At 38.9% G+C, this 22896-nt stretch overlaps 1 protein-coding gene across 4 annotated transcripts in view; it reads right to left on the reverse strand.

Moving 5' to 3' along the window:
• unc5a (unc-5 netrin receptor A) overlaps window positions 1-22896 on the reverse strand; it is a 398198-nt gene that overhangs the window by 90241 nt on the left and 285061 nt on the right. For 2 of the 4 annotated variants that reach the window (XM_057851224.1, XM_057851222.1), the window contains one exon: window positions 8080-8268. In XM_057851224.1, the coding sequence (XP_057707207.1) occupies window positions 8080-8268 (189 nt within the window). Of the gene's footprint in view, window positions 1-8037; window positions 8269-22896 lie in introns of all 4 variants that reach the window. The other 2 variants (XM_057851223.1, XM_057851221.1) reach the window with 1 other exon arrangement.

Consider the following 22896-nt stretch of genomic DNA (forward strand, 5'->3'; position numbering starts at 1 on the left):
CAGGAAAACAGGAAAGACACATTGCGCAGAGAAAGACACTCACACACTCTTAACAATGCCAGTTAACAGGCCTCCTCTTTCTGTCTGCCTCTTTAGTACCCCAACAATGACCAAAAATAGAGCTAGAAGATTTTTTTTTTTTCATAGTGATTCATAAATGCGGCATCCCACTACTCTATCTTCATCCAAGTCAGACAGTTGTATTTTCTAATACACATGAGTAAACCTCACAGGCACACGAAACAGTGAGAAAAACTACACGCAGTTCTTGACAATGAGGTGATGACAAAACAAGATGTGTCAGGCAATCTAATTAATAAACAAACACACACTCACGAACACACTCACATTATTCTTCAACTGAGTGAACCACTTAAAAAAACATCCACCTGTGGAAGACACAGTGCTAAAGCCACGTTTTCAACACGCAATGCAGTTGAGTTCATCTTGTCACTGTATCGTTTGGTAATGATCTAGCTCAGGTGCAGGTATAGGTAGGAGGCAGCTGCATTAGTGATATAAAATCTGATGTCAGGCGCACTTAGTTAAATTGAATTCCATCCTATTGATATGGATTTATACTACATGGTTCAAATGACACAATTCCATCCTATTTTTCTCACGAATACATCATGGCAGCGTAATCAATATAGAACTGCATGGAATCGGATACCCTCAGATTCAAAGCAAGCCTTGATCATGCTGTATATGCTGTCGATAAAACTCACATCACTTGGCCGGTAGAATTAAGTGCACCCATACCGCCTCATTGCAAGCTGGAATGCCATAACAGTACTGTGGTAAATAAAAGCTACAACGCTTCATTAAATATGAAGACGAGTTGACAACCTTTACACTATCATATGTTAGACATATTGTAATAGTTTACCAGCGTTTTGGGTGTGTTTGTGTATGCTCATTGTTTTAGGTGTTTAGTAAATATATGTGGAGTGATATTAGATGTGAGTCACCACATATTTAGGCACACAATGACATTGAACAAAGTAAAAATTAGTCCTCCAAATAACTTTTACTTTTAGTAAAAGTAAATGAATACCAAGTGAAAGCATTACTCGAGTATTGAACAACTGGTGAGTATCTTCAGTTTTTGTTGTTTTAATTCATATAATTTGAGCACAGTGGTGATTTGGAAAGAAAAGGGACCAAGTTAAAAAACACGCAAGCCGTATATTTTGAGTTCAATTCTAATTTTGATTCTAGGTATACTGCAGATTGAGTAAAATAATTAAGCCTCTAATCAGACTCAGTGTAACACTGCAGTCTCCCTGAGTAAGTGCATTCATCAAATCAATGAATGGATGTGCCAGAATTTTCTCCAGTTAAATGTGGAGAAGACCGAGGTGATCATTTTTGGGCCAAAAAAGGAAAGGTCAAAGATAAGCAGGCAACTTAGCACAATGTCACTTACAGCTACAAATCAAGTCAGAAACCTTGGTGTAATTATTGACTCAGACCTAAAATTTGATAGCCATCTAAAGTCCGTCACTAAATCCGCTTATTACCACCTAAAAAATATAACCAGAATTAAGGGGCTTCTGACTCAACAAGACATGAAAAACTTATGCATGCATTCATTTTCAGCAGATTGGACTATTGCAACGGTATATTTACAGGTCTTGATAAAAAAAAAATCAGTCAGGAAGCTGCAGCTAGTACAGAATGCTGCAGCCAGAGTCCTCACAAATACAAGGAAGCTGGACCACATTACACCGGTTTTGAAATCGCTACACTGGCTTCCAGTGAGTCAAAGGATAGACTATAAAATACTACTGCTCGTCTACAACACACTTAATGGCCTTGGACCAAAATACATGCTTGACTTGTTAGATTCCTATGAGACATCTAGACCCCTAAGGTCGTCTGGAACGGGTCTTCTGCATATTCCAAGAACAAGAGCCAAGCAGGGTGAGGCAACATTTAGTTATTATGCTTCTCACCTCTGGAACAAGTTACCTGAACGTCTGAAGTATGCTCAAACTGTTAGCTCTTTTAAATCAGGGCTAAAAACGCTTTTGTTTAGCACTGCATATCCATAACTGGCTATATATTTCAATCTACCTGCTTTCTATTCCTCTTGTGCTCATCTCCATTGCTGATTTCAATTATTATTATTAGTAGTAGTTTTTGTTATATTTTTGTTTTATTTTTATTTATTTATTTTTATTCTATTTGTGATTAAATGCGATCTTTTGTCTTGGTTTTTACGTTGTATTGATTCAAATGTGATTTTTATGATCTTCATGTATGTAAAGCACTTTGAATTGCCTTGTGTTGAATTGTGCTATATAAATTTGCCTTGCAGTGATACTATTACTGTAATTTCAGGACTATAAGGACCACCTGACTATAGCCGCCATCCAACAAATCTGACACAAAAATGACATTTGTTCATAGATAAGCCGCACTGGACTATAAGCCATAGCTGTACTCACTGTATTATGGGATATTTACACCAAAAGATATTAACCGATAACACTTTATTTGACAGTGGCATCATAAGATTGTCATAAGACCAAATGGATCACCATGAAGCTTTGAATCAATTGGCTGCAAAGCCTCATTTGACCATCACTGCTACCTTGTGGGAGACAGTCAACCTCTGCTGCCGCCTGCTGTCAACACTGTTGTTATCCAACATGCCTTCTAGCATGCATTACAGCGCTACAGATGTAAATGACAATCCATATTCATGTTCTGTGCTAATTATTTCTTCAGTTACTGTTCCTGTTTTTCATTAATTGCTAGTTATTTGGTAACACTTTATTTGACAGTGGCGCCATAAGACTGTCATAAGACAATCATAATGATGACATCACAATGTCATAAGCAGTGTTGTTAACAACCGAGTTAGAATATAACGGCGTTACTAACGGCGTTATTTTCTTCAGTAGTGAGTAATTTAATTAATTACTTTTCTCATCTTGGCATCACCATTACTGTTACTGAGGCGGGAAAGACGTGCGTTACTATGTTGGTTGACTGATGCGAGAAAAGTCTGAGAAAGACGGACTCACGGAGACGAGAGAGCAGAGCAGGAGTGGGGAGGAGGCAAGGGAGGGTGACGCCGTTGCAAACGCGATGCTACTATGCTAGGTGGCTCCAGTAATACCTGACTGTAGCCGATAGCCTACAAACTGCGCCCACATGATGCTTCGGTAGATATCACATATATACAGAACTAGATGCAAATGATAGACACGGCTGCATTGGCAATAGTGATGCACGATAATGCATTTTTCAGCCGATACCAATAACCGATAATTTCCTCCTCGTTCCAACCGATAACCGATAATGTCAAGCCGATAATTTTATTAAAAGATTTATGTAAAATTTTAAAGTATACACAAGAGAAAATATTACTGTGCAAACATATTATTGCTTTTTTTTTCCAACATCAAATGTGAATAAGTAGTAAATTCCAACATCTAAATAAAGACAGATTGTCTGACATTGTGTAATGGTAAACTTTTGGCAACAATTACTTAGAGTAAATACATAAGTTGCACAAAAATGGCTTTAAAAGTAAGCCATTCCTAACGTATAACATTACTACACAGCAAAAACACAACTCCTTAAAACTAGTTAAATTCCCTTGTTTTCAGTGTAAATCTATTGGAAATAAGTGAAATTAACTGCCAGAATTTCAAGTATATTTCACTCAGATTTCTTGAAGAAAAATAGCCAGCTGAAAATAAGCTTTAACAGCCTTATTTTAAGCAATAAATTATTATACATAATCCTTAAAAAAAAAAAAAAAAAGTCAGAAATGTTCTTTATTCAAGAATATGTATGGTTCAAAACATTATTTGTAAAGCAATTTTTTCTTGATTTAGGTGAAAAATGACATTTTTTCTAGATGTTTGGGCTTAATAAGAACAAATGGCAATATTTAGTTCAAGTGGAATAATCTGGCGCATTCATCTGTTAACTAGTCTTCAACACTCAAACAAGCTGAGGAAAATTATTTGACTAGATTTAAGACGAATGATCTGATTGAGACGCCATAAATTTAAAGCGTACTGAATGCATTACTGACTAGATGACTTCTTTGTGTGGTTTGGTGGATGTTAAAATGATCAACTAACCACTGTGCCGTCATGATAAACATGCTTTCTTGACATGCCTTGTGTAAATGTCCGGGGTAAAACTGATGTGATCGGCATGTCTTTCACGAAGAATCGTGGTCGTATAAACTGCATTATTTTTTCATCCAGAAGTTTGGCTGTCGGGTCATTTCGGGAATTTCCTCCCGCCTGTGCCCTTCAGTCCGCCCGGCTGTCAAATTAGCACCCACGCCAGGCCTCTGTCTTGAACCAAAGTGGCGGTGGCAGCTAAGTTCGTACCGGATAGCCGCCCGCCCCGGCCGGCTCGCTGCGGCGTATTCGGTGCATGGCTCTGCTCTGGAGCTACTTGTCGACTATCGGTCTCGTGAGGTGTTTAGTCATAGATGGGAGTTTACCACCCGCTTTGGGCTGCATTCCCAAACAACCCGACTCCGGGAGGACCGCAGCGTCTATATATCGTCTCAAACCCCGTAGCTTCTTTTATAGTTTATTTGTGTTTACAATAGCTTTAGCATTCGCGCTAGCAGCAGCCTCCAAAAAAATCGCTCCAAAAATCATTGTGATGCAGTTTCAAATGGCTGCTGGGTTAGTGCTAGAGGTGTTCAATGAGGACGCTTTCTTTACGCCTCGTGGAACTGTTTTGTAGATGGCGAGAGCGTCGTTTATTTCATTTCACACACGGGAAAAGCAACGCACGCTACTGAGAGCGCCTCAACACTGATAACACCGCCTCCTTTATGACGCCGTACTCCTCAACCCCTCCTCCCACAGGGGCTTCAGAGAGGGGAGGGGTTGAGCAGGCGGCGGTGGAGAAAACTGCTTGGTTGCGCACATTTGGAGGCTAAATCAACTATATAATTATTGGATTGCATTATCGGTTGATTTTTTTTTTTTTATCTGTATTATCTGTGTGACGTCATAATTGCCATTATCGGCCGATAATTATCGGTAACCGATATTATCGTGTATCTTTAATTGGCAACATGTATAATAAAGAACTAGATGCGTTAGTAAACAGCCGCCATCTTAAAGAAGTAGATTTCTTAGGAAGGCTCTGTTGTAGAGAACCTTCCTAACAAACCTAAGTAACTTTTTATCTAATATGCTCCTAAATCGGCAAAATCTTGACTTAAGTATATCTTTAACTGATTAAATAGTTTTAAAATTTACACATGTCAAAAGTAGACGGAAGAGAACTAATGCAATAACGGGAGAAATTTTAACAACTTTAACGGTTGATTCACAACATTAAATGACTTCCACACATAGCAAAGGTTACTATCTAGTTATCGCAATATCCGCAATACCCCATGTGTCTAGTTAAGTTTAGGGTAAAGAATTGGGCTAAAGCCCATTGTCCCAAAAAAACCTTTAAATTTCATATTGTGTGACCTTTTTTTTTTTTTCTTGAGAAAAAAAAAAAAACATGAAAATTATCACCAGTTACTTTGCCAAGTAACTAATTACTCTTACATTCAGTTAACTGAGTTACTAACGCAATTACTTTTTGGGAGAAGTAATTTGTAACTGTAATTAATTACTTCTTTAAAGTAAGATTAACAACACTGGTCATGAGACTTAATGAATGCTTATAATAGATGTCATTTAGTGTGATTCGGCAAATGATCTCACTTTTGAATGGATGTAAAAGAGGTGGACATAAATGAAGTTAGTGACATAATGAAGACAAATAAGTCGCACTGGACTATAACCTGCCGGATTCAAAATGAGGGAAAAAAGTAGCTTATAGTCTGAAAATTACGTTAAGTGTAGTGTGTGAAATGTGGCTGAACATAGTAATTAAGTAGTACCTTTCCGCTTGGTTAAACATAGCCACTTTCGCTCAGTAGGAACTATCTGCAGTCCTAGAACGTTTTGGGGAGACAATAGCGTCATTTTGTGTGTTCGCACATGTAGGAACTAGGGATCAGGAACTCGAGTTCCGAGAACCATTGTAGTTCCTACTATGAGGTAGAGACTTACATTTAAGCGTAGGAACTCGACTACGTAGCTGTTTAGGGATTCGTTAAAATCAGCAGCTACACCCCTTCAATACATGTGCGTCTCAAGGAGCCGCCATATTAAAAAAAAAAAAAAAAAAAAAAAAAAAACCTGTACTAAATCTGTGTGCTCTTCCAGTCTCGTCATTAGACGCTGGATTTGCTTGCAGATGGAAACTATTCCCTTTAAACATGCAAGAATTGCCACCGAGTCCTCGACGGTCTCCATTTTGTTGTTTTCCATTCAGCTTAGGTTTCGCGGTTTTATTTTGCCAGAGGTGGGTGTGACAAGCAAATAATACGTCACTGGCGCAGACTACAATGTCACAACAGTTCGTATCAGGTCCAGTACCCATGTTCGAACATGACTGCCTGGCGAAGGAAAGTTCCTATACCGTATTTTTCGGACTATCAGTCGCAGTTTTTTTTTCATAGTTTGGCTGGGGGTGCGACTTATACTCAGGATTGACTTATGTGTGAAATTATCAACACATAATGATATCATTTCACAGGTTATTTTGGTGTTTTGGAGTGACACTGATGGTTTGGTAAACTTGTTAGCATGTTCTTTATGCTATAGTTATCTGAATAACTCTTAATAGCTATGGCCATGTTCGCGTTCTGCCTTTGGCAATGTGTGTCAATTGTATCATTGACTTTTTTATATTGAAATGCATGCTTTTAGTTTGTGACGCTTTCACGCCCACGTGGGGGCGCACTCGCACTTGTTCATGCGAGGACAGCGCTCACACGCCAGTAGAAGACGGACAGCTACGCAGCGTCTCTGAGCGAGTGGGCGAGAGAGAGAGAGAGAGGCATTACAAAGGCAAAGAAAGACGGTTGGACAGGTTTACCGTATTGGCCCGAATACAAGACGGCCCTGATTATCAGACGACCCCCTCTTTTTCAAGACTCAAATTTCAAAAATGACTTTTTGAACACCAAATTAATCTTTATACAGAAAATAATTACAGTACATCTGAAACAAATGATAATAACAATACATTTGAGAGAAAAAGCATGTTATTTTGCCTCATTCAAATCTTAATATCCGAATATTTAAATATGTAAACTAAAGTGCAATCACATTCGTAAATGAATGGCTTCTGGTTTTTGAAATCTAAATAAACCAATGTATTGTGATAAAACAACAAAATTGCGATAACTGCATTAACCATCAAAGTGAAGTCTAACTGTAACTGTAGTCTTGAAATCCGAACAAGGAAAAACATTAGATAATGTTAGACAATAAGATAATGCAAACTGGTTAAACTTGAGAGTAGCTGAGATCTGTCATGACAGAACATCACTTCAATGATATCTGGCGCCATCTAGCGTAGTGGATGGGTATAATGTCTAGACCGCAAATATAAAACAACCCCCTGTTTTACAGTCTTATTTCAATGCAAAAAAACACCGTCTTATATTCGGGCCAGTACGGTATATTGCAAAGGTTAAGTGAATGACTCCATCAACTGGAAATCAACTCCACCGAGATAATGTCAAGAAGTTTACAGAGTTCTCAAAAGTTGTTTTGGATTCACCAAAATAACAAGAGTTCATTTGGAAAGGTAAAAGCGACAGAGTCAAAAAACATGTAAGCTGTAACTCTCTAATGAAATCAACTAAGACGACCACAGACCTTTTTAAAAGGGCACATTTTGTGTTCTTTGCATTCTTGTTGTTTCAAATAATAGTTTTATGTCAGCCAGTCAACATTGTGGTAAGCTCCATTCTGCACCACCGGTTTTACACCAGGGAATCAAAAATTGCCATTAAAAGGTTAAGGTTTCCAAATTTATTAAAATACTTTTCACGCTTGTGTCAACCAAACTGAATTGAATGGTGAGAACGTGGCCTAACGTTACATATCAATGAGCGCGGCACTGTCACAGCGGGAAGACAGAGCGATGGACGCACAAAGGAGAGTAAAACAAAAAATGGTGTCCTACTGCTGTGGGTGAGGGGCCTGCGTGGCCGCGGCGCCCACACACCTGGCTTGCTGGGCTTGATGCCCATCGGCTGGAAGCCAGTAGTGAGAATAGACGAGTCGGCCACGTCGGCATCCAAGCCTGCCTTCTTGCGGCGGTAGACCAGGACCACGATGATGAGCAGCAAGGTCAGACACAAAGCCACCGCTACCATTCCAACGTAGAGGGCCACGTCCTCCGCGCCGCCCGCTGCTGCAAGAAGAACAACAAAAGAAGTCCTTAGAATTATTCACCATTAAAAAGACTCCCTCAAGTGTAGCGTGGAAATACCTGTGGGCTCTTGCAATGAGTTTTATTACCTGCTGTGTAAAGGTCTCAATTCGTTTAATCGAATAAAATCAGTTACGACATTTGTTGCTTTAACGCTGCTTGACATCCCTGAAGGTTTTACACAGAGTTAAGAGAATGCAGGAGCAAATATTATGCAAGCGCCCTGATATAAATGGCTTGACTTGTATTTAAATTTGTAGACAATTCAAACAAATACAGGTTCTCCCTTTCTTCTTCCTCTCTTTTCTGCCCCGGATAAATATTCATGCATTCCTTCTCCCCTCTTTGTATTTTTCTCTCAATACACAACACCTCCAAGATAGGAAGTGAATTTGCCTATGAGATTCAATACTTGTCTTTCCAAAGCATGGTAACCAAGTGTAAAATATGGAAATGATAACGGCACCCAGACAAACAGTCATACATTTGTGTGCGCATTCAGCAAGAGAACGGGATTTGCAATGGCTGTCTTTTGACAGATAGAGGATTTTCATGGCGGGGGAGGAAGATGTTCCTTGGGCCTTTGTAGAGGGCATTGTCCCAGGGATCCACGGGGGCGTAGTACAGTCAAGTGAACGCTGTCAAAAAGGGGACACATTGAGCTACGGACGAATCCTTTCAAGGTTTGAGAACGTCAGCAAAGGTTAAAGCACAGCTAGTTGGTGTGTGCTGGGCAAGGACAAAGAAGGAAGACAATTGCAACCAAAGAAAACTTGAAAAATTGAAGAACTAGACGAGCACTCTGAGAGCAAACTTGGGCCTAAGCAGGCAAATTCATAGCATCACCATATTTGGTAAGAGTGGCCACTCCCTGAATGGAAATTTCTCCTCAAATTGCCAGCCCTACAAATTCGTGTTAAAGTGATCCTCTAACTTAAATACACGTAGGCTCTTATAAACCACAATTGTTCTCTTGTACTAAAATATGTTGTTAGAAACACATAAAATGTTAAATTAATAGCAATATTTTATAATATTTAGTCCATATTTTGACCATTAGTTTGCGCCATGGTTTGCGGGCTCGCAGTGATGACGTCATTGGTATCTTTCGTGTTCAACAATTGCTGATTGCTGCCTAAACTCACGAAGTAAAATGCCATGATGTGCTGCTTTTGGATGCAATTTCCAGTCAAATGGAAACAAGGGGAGTGAAGTGAGTGGTCATGGTGGAATTATTATTTTTAGTGAATAAATGTGCATAAGTGAAAGCTTCTCCCCCTTTTTGGTCCCTGTATGCACGTACCCTACCCACCACGCGTTACAACTGGCGCGCGAACATTTTTCCCGGATCCTCAGTCAAGTTAGGGATCCATCTATTTTCTGGATCTGACGGTCCCACCATGTCTGCAATATTGGTTTCGGATCTGTCCATTTTTTTGATTCGTCTATCCCAAACAGCAGCTTTTCGGATCAGTCTGTTTTATGGAATCGACGGCCTAATTTCGGCTGCGACATTGCCATGGTATCGGTCGAATTCCTGGATCTACATGAGTAAAAAACGCGGATTTGGATTACTATTACTATTTTTTTTTTATATTGACAATTCTTCGTGGGAGTTTTCCCCAAATCATACTAAATAATTAAAGTACTATGGCACGCTACAGTGACGACAGTGATTCTGACGTGGACCTTAGAACAATGTTGGGAGTTCGGCAGGGAATGCGTGTTTGCGTACTGCTGAGCTCCTGAGTGAAGAGTGGTCAAGGTGGAAATATTTTTTGTGACTAAATGTGCATAAGTGGAAGCTTCTCCCCCTTTTGATACTTTTATACACGTATCCTAGCTACCACGCGTTACAATGTACAAGACATGGATTACACAAGGTGTGCTCTTTGGCCTGTACTGTATGTAAAGCACACGACAGCTCTGGATGCTAACAGTCTACATAATTATATTGGGATAAGTTTGAAAACGCAACATGCTTACCTTGAATATCTGCTAATAAAACCGGACAGCATACACTCTCGCTCCCAACCGGACTTCCACACAGGACTCTCTCGCATCACCAGTTTTGCCCAACTTTTGTCTTATCAGGTATTTGCTGCACGCATTTTTCCCTGAAGCTCGTCTTGTGAACGACCGACAGTGCTGTCCTGCTCTTCACTTTTCAGATCTGGTTCAAATGGGAAGGGTAGAACTGACGACATGTTGGGAAAGCTAACGAGTGACACGCTGGAATTTCGGCAACAGGACCAGTGACGTCACGCACTGCGACGTAACAAGAATGGCGACCTATCACAAAATAATTTTACAAACTTTATTTAAACAAAAACATTAAGAGGGGTTTTAATATCAAATTATCATAACTTATACTAACATTTATCTTTTAAGAATTACTTGTCTTAAAAACAGAGGATCCCTTTAAATATGTTAAGCCTGAGTTATGCTCCCGCGTTGCGGTGACGGCACAACGACTACGGCGTCATTTGACATTGGATGGTTCTCCGGCCAGGTGACGCGTTGCTCTGTAATTCACCGTCAAGCCACTAGAAGGGTGTGGCGTTATGTTTGTACAGTTTTGGGGCATGCTTGTTGACTTCCTCTTGTCTAGTTTAACAGAGAAAAAATAAACAATGCAAGATGGAATGCTTGAATGTGGATCTTCAGCTCATCAACATTGAATAAATGTTGCTCATACAAATGTTGTGGCGCAGGCGATGCAGAAAACTGTTTCGAGGAGGTCTCTCCAATTTTTGATGCCGCATAGAGAGTTCTAGCCTGGGTGGAAACCAGTTAGCTGTAGCGGCTAGCTTCAAACTGGCGTCGAGCACTGCATCCAGCATTTTGTCTGTGGTCTGCAAAGCCCTCCAGCCCAATTTGTTAGCCGTGTCCTACAACCAGCCAGTGGGAAGCCATAGCAGATTTCTGCCATCTATGGAATTTCCCAAACTGCGTTGGAAGCCTTGATGCTAACGTTATCATATAAGCACCGAGACACTCTCAATCAGTGATGATGTATCGTGTGTGGACTGTCTGTTGTTGAAAATTAAACATCAAAACAACTCTTTTGACACCGAACCTGTGCTTTATTCTTCATATACTTGAAGTGTGACAAGTAAATAAGTCACAGACCTACAGCAAACATATGTACACAATAAATGATAAAGTGCACCGACAGAAAATACAACATAAAGTGATATAAAGCTGGCAGTTTTTGGCCGACTGGGTCACCGCTTCGTGTGGCCATTCGATTCCGAACACACACATACTGTACTTGTCTCTGTGGTTCTTCCATTGTTTTTTATTCAATCGCTGGCTGACCTCCAGCCCCGTATTTTCAGCAATCTCCTCCCACGAATTGCTTGCCATTTGGCAATCTTCATAATGTCTTGATGAGACATTGTAGAAGTTGTCGTACTTGCTTTTCATTGATACTCTCGTCAGCTTGATCCATTTTTGCTTGTAGAAAAGTAATGTTTGACAATGGCGGTGATTTCGCGCTGAACAAGATTCAACAGTCTGAGGCTCTGAGCGGACCAATCATAGTCCATTTCCACCACGTCACACGCGTTGACGCGACGCGGAGTCAGAAAAAAAAGAAGGACCCAGAGAGGCTACGGCGCAGGGTCGTAAATCGGGTCTGACGCGGAAGCATAACTCGACCTTAAATCTGTTATCAGTTTATCGCAAAATTCCTTTTCTACCCTCTATGACCTTTGTTCTCATTTAATCACTTCTGTTGTTACGTATTCCAAACATATGCTGAAAGTTTGATAACAATCCCTTTCTTCTTGGTTGATTTATCTTACTTACAGACGAATACTGCAGGTTTCACTGACTGGTGGAGGTAACAAAAGGAGGAACAAAGCAAGACGGCACGTAACAGCGACCAAACGATGTGTTATTCACTTTCACAAAGAACAAACGAGAACATCATTAAATATTATGACACGTTTTTAGGGCGCCGTCGGGTTTTTCTCCTGCCTTCAGCTTCTCAGGAATTAGAAGCTGCATGCTGGAAGCACACATTTGACACATTTTAATTGGTTTCAGTAAATCTGAGACAATGTATTGTGTACTTGTACTAATCAGGCTTGTAAAAATGGAATTACTAAACACTAAATTTGCTTGCTTACTTCCTTACACATTTAATCCATTGGCTTCCATTTCAGTGCTGGACATCCAATGGATTTTGACTGGGAGAGGCTGTCATGTAGGCCACGCTTATAGGAAACCAAATGTTAATACTGAGGCTTAAATGACCCAAAATGTGATGTCCACATATATAGTGCCAGGTTTTTGAATTACCAAACATATAAACTGTCCCTATAAAGGGTTAAACCATATAGACAACTTAGAAGAGGTAAAATTTAAAATGTTTGGTGCATATTCTCAAGGGCGTAGTTTTGCTCTGAAAATTGGTAGGGATGCTATATCAGCATAACCACCATGTACACCTTTTTTCTGGGAACAGGACATTTATAGGACCAAAAAGATTAGGTGAATGGGATCAGGGCTACATTTCCCACAAATATGTTGATGTGTTTCCTACATAAAAATTAAAAAAAGTTAAAATTATTATTTTTATGGGAGAATTTTCAAAATAGGGGAAGTCCCCGCTTGTTTACTAAAAAGGAAATCTACAGTGGTTGTTTTTTTGGGAGGGCGGGGGTTGCGGGAGGAGATTCTACTTAACCTATACATAGAACTCCATGTTAGCTTATATTCACCACAAGAGTAATATGTCTCTTCAATTTGTTGTCTTTTTCATCTTCTTTTCCCTTATTTCATCTCTAAAGTGCATCAGTGGGTTGAGCAGTTAAGGAAAAAAACAAATCTCAATCGGGATTAAACTTTTTATCTCAATTATGATTAATGTATGATTATCTGAAAATAATGTCTGCACATAGACTTCATAATGGTATTGACGGGTTAGATCGGTCATGCACTGCGCCTCTCATTCAAGTAGGGGGCCACCCAAATCAAGAGGAGCTATTCACAAACACACGCATGCAGCGATCTAACGCCAGATTTCTGTTGAAAAAGTACGAAAGCTGTATCGCATACAAACATGAAGGATTGTCTCAGGAGTGATTTGTTCGAGGATTCAAGGTAATTATTATATTTTTCGTAACATACATACATTTTGACAATGGGAGAAATTAGCCGCTACTGCATTGGCATCATAGTTCTCAATATTTACGTAAAATAAAATGCTAGCTAACTGCACATTTTTTTGTTGTTGTTGCTTTTAACCAAGAATCAATACTATTTTACGTCCATATCTATATAGAATTCGGGGATTTAAGTATTTATTCATAAGAATTTTCACCGGAAAAGCTCTGTTTACATAAGGCGGCCGCTTGCTACATTCACTAACAGACTAGCATTGTACTTCTACATATTTACGTAAAATAAATACTAACTGCACGTTTTTTTATTTTTTTTGCTTTTAACCAAGAATCAAGAGTGTTTTACATCCATATCTATAAACAATTCGGGGATTTAAGCATTTATTCACAAGAATTTTCACCGGAAAAGCTCTGTTTACATTAGGCGGCCCATAGCTAAATTTACTATCAGACTAGCAATGTACTTCGACATATTTACGTAAAATAAATGCTAACTGCACGTTTTGTTTGTTTGTTGCTTTTAATCAAGAATCAAGAGTGTTTTACATCCATATCTATAAAGAATTTGGGGATTTAAGCATTTATTCACAAGAATTTCCAACGAAAAAAAGCTGTTTGTGATTCCACTCGGTCAGCTTTGACAGCCTCGCCAACAATACAGGCCTCTTATTTATCGGCCACTCTTATTCCCCACCATCCACAACATTGACCTCTTTTTACATTACTTACAGTAGCTGCTGCTGCCCGAAAAGGACTTGTCGGCATGTAGACATGCATTTCTCTCGAGCTTGTGTGTGTGCATTTGTGTTGGGAGGGGCAGTAAGGCGGGGGTCTAGTCAGCCAATCAAACGTGCGTTTGAGGGGGTAAAATGGACTGGCACATTCAGCAAGAAAAAGGGGTAAATATAAGTCTGAACATAATGAGAATAATTCACTTAATAATGGTAGGGTCAGTTCTATCAATACAACATATGGAAAGACAATATAAATGACCTATATAAATGAAGTAATTATATAACGCAAATAAGGTTGCTTAAAAGTTGGTGGGGACAATTTGAGCATCCTGAAAAGCTGGTCGTGTTTTGTCCCTACCGTCCCTATGCAACCCCACGCCCTTGCATATTCTAAAATTTAAATTAAGAAATCTATTTTTCTTGATTGACTCTGATTTTGAATTTTGAAAAGTGCTGACAATAAAATAAATGTGTAATAGCATTAGGAACACTGCGTAATTAAGTTGTATGAGCTTCCTTCTAATCATTACAAACTGAGGCGAAGATAAATGTTTAATGTATATCAATTCATCATCGGAGGCGAGGAGATTGATGGAGAAGAAAAGGATTGATGTTAACGGTATTACAGACATGTAGACACAGCTAGCAAAGAGATCTTACCCGTTTCAAAATGTACACAAACAACATGCATTGATTTATGTATTATCGTGATAAGGCTAACGTTTTAGAATACAAAGCTCGGAATGACAAAAGCAAACATGGACGCTAGCTCAGTCTTTTCCCATACTGTACCTTATCTCTGGATGCAGCAGTATTACACACCACCTTCCTAATCCCACAGGGAATAAGCAATGTGCTTTAACCGAAACAAAGCTAGCTAAACCTCTCGCCTCCCACAGTGAGGTGTCCAAAAAAGAGAAGAGAATACACCTCTCATCAAATCCTCCAAATCCAATACTCTGGGTGAGTCAAAGGCCAGGGAAAAGGCAATACCGTGGTATTTGGACTTGGTAAATTTGCAGTCCACTGAGAGATGAGCAGACAGAATACAAGGCTTGTCAGCTAACTACTAATTGGATAAATAGTCTCAAACTGGCTGCTTTGCTGTTTACTTTTTAAGGGCAAACCAAAGACACCGACAAAACATCCCGAATCTTTCGAACGTGCCTTTCTGTAGCCAAACAAATTTTGTCAATCAGGTCAGGCTCTCTGGTCCTCCTTCCGCATTCTGTCAGTATGCTAGCGCCCTTATCGGGGCATCGCAGAGTGAGGTTTTATCAGGTCCGCCAGGTGTCACCGCCAAACAATCCTGATGCTCACTTACAATCCCGACTAGCATCTGCTCTCAGATCCTCTCGGCACCGCTCATTGATTTTGCTGATGCCAGTCAATAACAGAGAGGGCATTTATCACACTTTAATTGACATAGTTAATCAGGCTATATAATTGGATGGGCTTTATGTTCACCCAAACATGCACCCGCCCAATCTCACGTTCACACATTCATGTCACTCCATCATTTATAGCTACTTCATCTAATTGCTACCACAGAACTTTTGATTTGATGTGCGTGACCTCACTTTATGATGGATGTCCATCTGTGACGAGTCTGAAAAGACCTCAGGCCAATCATTGTACTTTAGGTTCAGCAGCTCAGACAGGCTGCTTAGGGATTCCTTTTTTGAGATAGGATCATAACTCATTTCGTCAGCGGCCACGAAGCTGAATTTTTAGTCTCTTGTGGCATTGGCAATGGCACCTGTTAGGCCTGCTCTAGCTAGGATAGATAAAAAAAACGTTGCCGCCCCATGCACCTCTTCCCAGGGTATTTATCATGAGCCCTGGGAATATATTTCATCCCATGGCCATTCCTAGTCACTTGGCTGAAGATGAATCACACTAGAGTTCTTCAGGTCAGGGATATGTGGCTAGTAAAACTCTCAAAGTGAACGTGACCATTACTATCGTCACAATACAGTCATCTTATCCCTCAGCAAAGCCCCGGTGAAATATGGGCCGGAACAAATGGTCATCCATTTTTCATGCCACCTCTGACCCCGCAGTGACAAACAAAATCAAGACAAAAATATCGGATGTTGTGCCACGATATTAACCCTCAAAGCAAAGTGAGTTTTACGAGTTGGATGTTACCAGCCAAAACAAAATCCTGCTGCAAATCAAGTTTCTTCCCGTCATCAGAATCATGCAGCTGGAATTTTGCCTTTACGACATCCTAATCTACTGCACATCTCCCATCCATTCCGATCAACTTTATGCCCTTCCGCACCTGTCTGCCATTTTTGCTAACGTGCCAATGTTTTTATCGTTTTGTAGAGTGTGATTACAGCTCCGTCCTGCCGCCGCTTCATGTAAAAAGATGCTGCTCAGGTCAGGTCTGTTTGTTTTTGAGAGATCCCACGCAAAACTGATTGCATCACATATTCATTCGACTGCATCACCCAAAAGAATAACCTCGTTTAACATATGCCTTCTGTCTAAATGGAGATTAGGGCTGTGCCTCTGTCAAAGGACATCCTTTGTTCCAGTACGCAACAGTCACTCGGCAGTTTTATTGCTGGATTATATTAAATGAGAAGGGCCTTTGTTTTAGGGGCAAATTTTCCAGCTCAGCTAATGGCACGAAGACAGAGTTCAAGTATGGTGAAATGCTGATTAAGCCAGAAAAATCATGCTATTTTGCTTATTATCGCACTTCACACTTTTATTGTCTATGGCGCATAGGAGTGGGAACCTCTTGCTACCTCACGATACGATACGGTTTGCGATACGAAGCCCACGATAACGATGATCTGACGATATGGCGATAAAACGATTATCGATTAGGGCTGTCTAAATTATCGCGTTAACGGGCGGTAATTAATTTTTTCTAATTAATCACGTTAAAATTAGGGGTGTCAAACGATTAAAAAATTTAATCGAGTTAATTACAGCTTAAAAATTAATTAATCGCAATTAATCGCGATTAATCGCAATTCAAACCATCTCTAAAATATGCCATATTTTTCTGTAAATTATTGTTGGAATGGAAAGATAAGACACAAGATGGATATATACATTCAACATACGGTACATAAGTACTGTATTTGTTTATTATAACAAATCACGACAAGAATTAATTGCGTCAAATATTTTAACGTGATTAATTTAAAAAATTAATTACCAGCCGTTAACGCGATAATTTTGACAGCCCTAGTTAAAATATTTGACGCAATTAACGCACATGCCCCGCTCAAACAGATTAAAATGACAGCACAGTGCAATGTCCACTTGTTACTTGTGTTTTTTGGAGTTTTGTTGCCCTCTATTAGCGCTTGGGTGGGACGGATTTTATGGGCTTCAGCACCCATGAGCATTGTGTAATTATTGACATCAACAATGGCGGGCTACTAGTTTATTTTTTGATTGAAAATTTTACAAATTTTATAAAACGAAAACATTAAGAGGGGTTTGAATTAGGGCTGTCAAAATTATCGCGTTAACGCGCGGTAATTAATTTTTTAAATTAATCACGTTAAAATATTTGACGCAATTAACGCACATGTCCCGCTCAGAAAGTATTCTGCCTTTTGGTTAGTTTTACAGCAAGGCTTTTTTTGCTGTCCAACAGTGAACTCTTGTGGTCGCTTTGCGACATGGTTTATAGTTTTCTTTCCAGTTCATTATGGCTGCACGACGTCTCGGGCTGATAATGTTGTGCTTATATGATCCTTGGACAAGATTTGTCCGTAAGTATGGTTGTTGTAAAGAATGTACATATTATGTTAGTAAGCGAAATGTTATATGTTTTGTATGAGACGCTTTTTGTTTATGTTTAGTGAACCTGTATAGCGTGCTAAGCTAACGTTGTTGCTAATGCAATGCTTGTGTACTTTTTTTTGTAGTTTTACGACGGTCTAAAGAGGACAGTGGTCTGAGGCCATTTTATTAATAAATCAGATGAAAAAGGAAGAAGTCTAATTATTAAGGCGTCGTTCACTAGCTGTCTAGCTTTGGAAAAAGTAGACGCTTCGGAGTGAGGACAGCATAGACAGATTTAAATGACAGTAGAGTGAAATGCCCACTACAGTCCTTTTGTACCGTATGTTGAATGTATATATCTTATCTTTCCATTCCAACAATTTATTTTACAGAATATATATAATTTACAGAAAAATATGGCATATTTTATAGATGGTTTGAATTGCGATTAATTGCGATTAATTACGATTAATTAATTTTTAAGCTGTAATTAACTCGATTAAAAATTTTAATCGTTTGACAGCCCTAATATTTTTCCATTCTTTAGAAATCAGCATTAGAAAATAGTTTAGTTTGACAAATTTTCCAATTTCTGATGAAAAAACTGAGAAATTGAGCTTTTTGTAAACGCATACATTTCAAACATAACATTGACTTTAATCCAGCTATTTTTTGCTTTAGTTACATCTCAAACATCCGAATAATTTTCCTTTTACAAAATAACAAACAACCAGACAAATAAAGCTTTTGATAGCAAAGTAACAATTTATTTCCAATAACTAACTGAGAGATGACGCCATGGCGGCTGCGACAGCGGTTTAAACTTTTCCCTGATCGCTGCCTGTCTCGAAAAGATGATTTTTTTTTTAGTCTTTGTTTTATGTGATGTAAAGCACTTTGAATTGCCTTGTGTTGAATTGTGCTATATAAATAAATTTGCCTTGCCTTGCCTTGCCTTGTGGTGACCATTGCCTCGTTTGCCTGGGGAACTTGTGCTCCGTGCGCATTTCCCGGCAGAACACTGGAGGGTGCCGGGGACGCGAGCGGCGAGCACGGCTGCGCGGGCTCTGCTCGGCGAGCAGCAAGGACTCAATGCTGCACTGGTTGAATCGGGTTGGGGGTCTTACCAAATGCGCTACTGCCCTCCAGTGGCCAGTTTTATTGCTTTAAAATGGGTTTTGAGCTTTGTGCATTGTATCTTAGATACATGGGAACCTGTAGATGCCTATTGTAAAAAAAAAAAAAAAAAAAAAAAACGCAAAAGACACTGGGACACTGAAGCAATTAAAAATAGAAAGTATTTATACGTTTTTGGGAGCAAATGAGTTAAAGGAATTATATACAGTATATATATATATATATATATATATACACACACATATATATATATAGAGAGAGCGAGAGAGATTTTACACATATATATATATATATATATATATATATATACACATATACACATATACACACATTATTACGATTTTTATTCATAATTAATTTGTTTTATGTGCAATTGCCATTTGTAATAGTACCAGCAGTATTTATTAAGGATTTACTGTAGGTTTTCGGGCTGTGGAACCAATTAATGGAATCATAATGTATTCTTATGGGAAAATCTTCCTTAACATACGACCATTTCGACTTCCAAGGTCCTGGAACCAATTAACTTCGTAGGTGGAGGTACCACTGCATTTAAAAAAAAAAAAAAAAAATTAAATATATAAAATCAATATATACACATGTATGTATAAAATCTTTGTTACATTGTTTTTCCTTCTTAAAAAAATAAGTATTTTCTAATTTAAAAATATTAAAAAAAAAAAAAAAAAAGAGAATTTACCTTTTTTTTTTTTTTTAATTAACAATATAAATTAAAAATAAATCATTTTTACCGAAAGAATGACTGGATATTTTTGTGTACAATGGCCTGAATCTTTGGGGAAGCGCATGCTGACCTTTGATGATTGGCCGAGGGATGCGTCCTTGTTTACAGCCCCAGACTTGGCGATGGTTGAGACTTGAGATGTGCACATGCATGCGCAAAGACACAAGATGCACGGGGCTTATGCATATGCAGCCCACGTCTACAAGTGCCCTATGCAAGCGCCCTGCATGTAACTGCCCATCCGATTTCACCAATCAGCGCAAGATAATTTATTCAGTTTACTCATTCACTCGCCTGTGTCAATTAAACCCCCATTAAAAACCAGTGTTTACAAAGCAACAACAGAGGCGATTTATAGCCGTTTCTTCTTGCACCTTGAGAATCCTGAGTGGATGTGAAACCGTACAACAGTCTTCCCGACAGTTTTATGTTTGAAAAAATATGAAATGAAATAAACGGCCAAAATGTGCTGTGTAAATTACAAGAAGTCTGAACTGTGATATTGAGAGACATGCCATCATGAAGTATGGTATGCGCACTTAATCATGAATTATAGTACTGTATGTCCACCAATACTTTGTTAGGAATCCAGAGATGTAGTGAATATTTGTGTGAGTCACTAATAAAAAGAGCATAATAAACAATGTCGGCAATGAGAAGTGACATTTGATTTCAAACATTTAATTTAAAAAATTTAATTAAAAAAAAACCAAGTGAATATTTAATCTACTTTAGTTTCATTTTTTTAAGCGGGTAGCTGGAGATTGGTGGTTATGTTTGCCAATCGGCCCGCTCCGCTACAAACACTAATTGACAAGAGCAATTTTGTGGCTTAATGATGTGGGAAAATAGAATCATTGTCATTGTAGGGCTTTGCAGTTAACAATCACATTTTCAATTTTAAATTCAGGCTCAAAATGGAGGCTACTCACTGTTGGTTCAGTAATGAGCGTTAGGGCAAGGGCTCGCTTGCTTACATTAAACAGGGCTGCCCCCTCAAAGTACTGCAGTTTCAGCAAGACACCAAATAGGGTGTGAAAGTGTGGTACGGTTATTGATCCTTGACGAAAGCATCTAACAGACATCGAAGTATATGCTGCACATTTAAAGTTAATTGGTCATTTGTTCAGTTTCAAATTATGTTGTCCTCAACGAGTTATGCAAATCCGGAACGCATAAAACAAACACATAGATCAACATGGTGAATGCGGCGGTTTTAATCAAGAGAAATGGTTTTGTTTTCTGCTTTATTATTAGGTCAGACGGCAGGATAACATCAGCGTGGGTGGAAAATGTATTATACCGGCGGAAAGCATTGCACTAGTGTTAATTACCTCTTGCCAGTAGGTGAAACCTACGGAAGGCGGAGGTTATGTATTAGGTTCCGTATGTCAGTCTGTTTTTATGTATGTTTGTGCTTAAGATAACTATAACTACTATAATCAAAGCAAAGGAATTATGATCAAAATTGCAGGATATGTTTGCAATATGAAAGGCAGGAGTTGATAAAATTTTGGGGTAATGAGGTCAAAGGCCATAGAGGTCAGAAAAAAAAAAAAAAGGCGATAACGATAACGGATTAGCCTAGTTAACAGAAATTTTCAGGGTAGGGAATAAAATGAGAAAGTGGGTATGTTTATATCATAGTCTTCACTATCAGTTGATGAGATAGCTCCTACAGACATTGCGGCACCGCTTCCCGTAGGGGGCTAGGCCAGGCAGAGCGTCGTGGAAAATTTCATTGCGATAAGCTCAAACGCTGCATTCTAACGCCGGATTTAGGTGGAAACCAGACAAATGTTTTAGTGCATAAAAGCAGACAGGAGTGTCTCAAGAATTATTTGGTCGAGGATTCAAGGTAATTACCAGAATTTTCGGACTATAAGCCGCTACTTTTTTCCCTCATTTTGAATCCTGCGGCTTATAGTCCAGTGCGGCTTATTTGTTGGTTTATTTGGGTTAATAGGTAACATTTTATTGGACAGCGGTGTCATAAGACCGTCGTAATTATGACATTACATTATCATTGGCATTAGTGAATGCTGATGACAGATTGTCATCCGGCAAATTATGTCACTAACTCCATGTATGTTCAACTTGGGTCGTTTACATCTGGCGATATTTTGGAGGATGACACAAAATTACATCTGTCATAAGCATTCGTTAATGCTCATGGCAGTGTCATGTCATCATTATAATGGTATTATGGCAGTCTTATGGTGCCACTGTCAAATAAAGTGTTACCAAATTCCATCATTAGCGATTAATGAAACAACTATAACAATAACTAAAGAAATAATTATCACAGAAAATGAATTTTGGTTTATTATTTACATCAGTACCGCTGCAATACATGCTAGGAGGCATGTTAGACGACAATAGTGTTGACAGCAGGTGGCAGCAGAGGTTGACTGTCTCCTCCAAGAGAACAGTGATGGCCAAATTAAACTTTCTTGAAGCAATGAAGCTTTGTAGCCAATTTGGTCTTATGACAGTCTTATGATGCCGCTGTCAAATCAAGTGTTACCGAATGATATCTTTTGGAATGAATATCTCATAATACAGTGAGGACAGCAGCGGCTTATAGTCCAGTGCGGTTTATCTATGATCAAATGTTTTTTTTGTATCAAATTTGGTGGGTTAGGTTAGGTTTGGTGGGTTGGCGGCTTATAGTCAGGTGCGCCTTATAGTGCGAAAATTACGGTATTATATAAAACAGAACCATGCATGCACTTTAAAACGTTGTGGAAAAAAATTAAATGAATGGAAAAAATTTGCGTCATTTTAGCTTGATATATTGACGTAAAATGAATGATAACCGCCCAGTTTTTTGCTTTCAACCAAGAATCTAGACTTTTATGTTCATATCTATTGAAATTCCGGGATTTATGTACGCATTTATTCACAAGAATTTTCAACTTAAAAAGCTCTTTGTTTTGTGATGGCCGCCATGTTGGATTTTGTATCCATACACAATAACGTCACTTTACATTCAAATAATCAGGTAACTTTTGGACAACTGCCTGTTCTTTTTGGGCCCCAAAAAATATATAAATAAATAATTTATACATTTCTGAGTCCCTACAAAAAAAGCTGGCAAAAC

This window comes from Corythoichthys intestinalis, chromosome 11, assembly GCF_030265065.1.
Source record: "Corythoichthys intestinalis isolate RoL2023-P3 chromosome 11, ASM3026506v1, whole genome shotgun sequence".
Lineage (NCBI taxonomy): Eukaryota > Metazoa > Chordata > Actinopteri > Syngnathiformes > Syngnathidae > Corythoichthys > Corythoichthys intestinalis.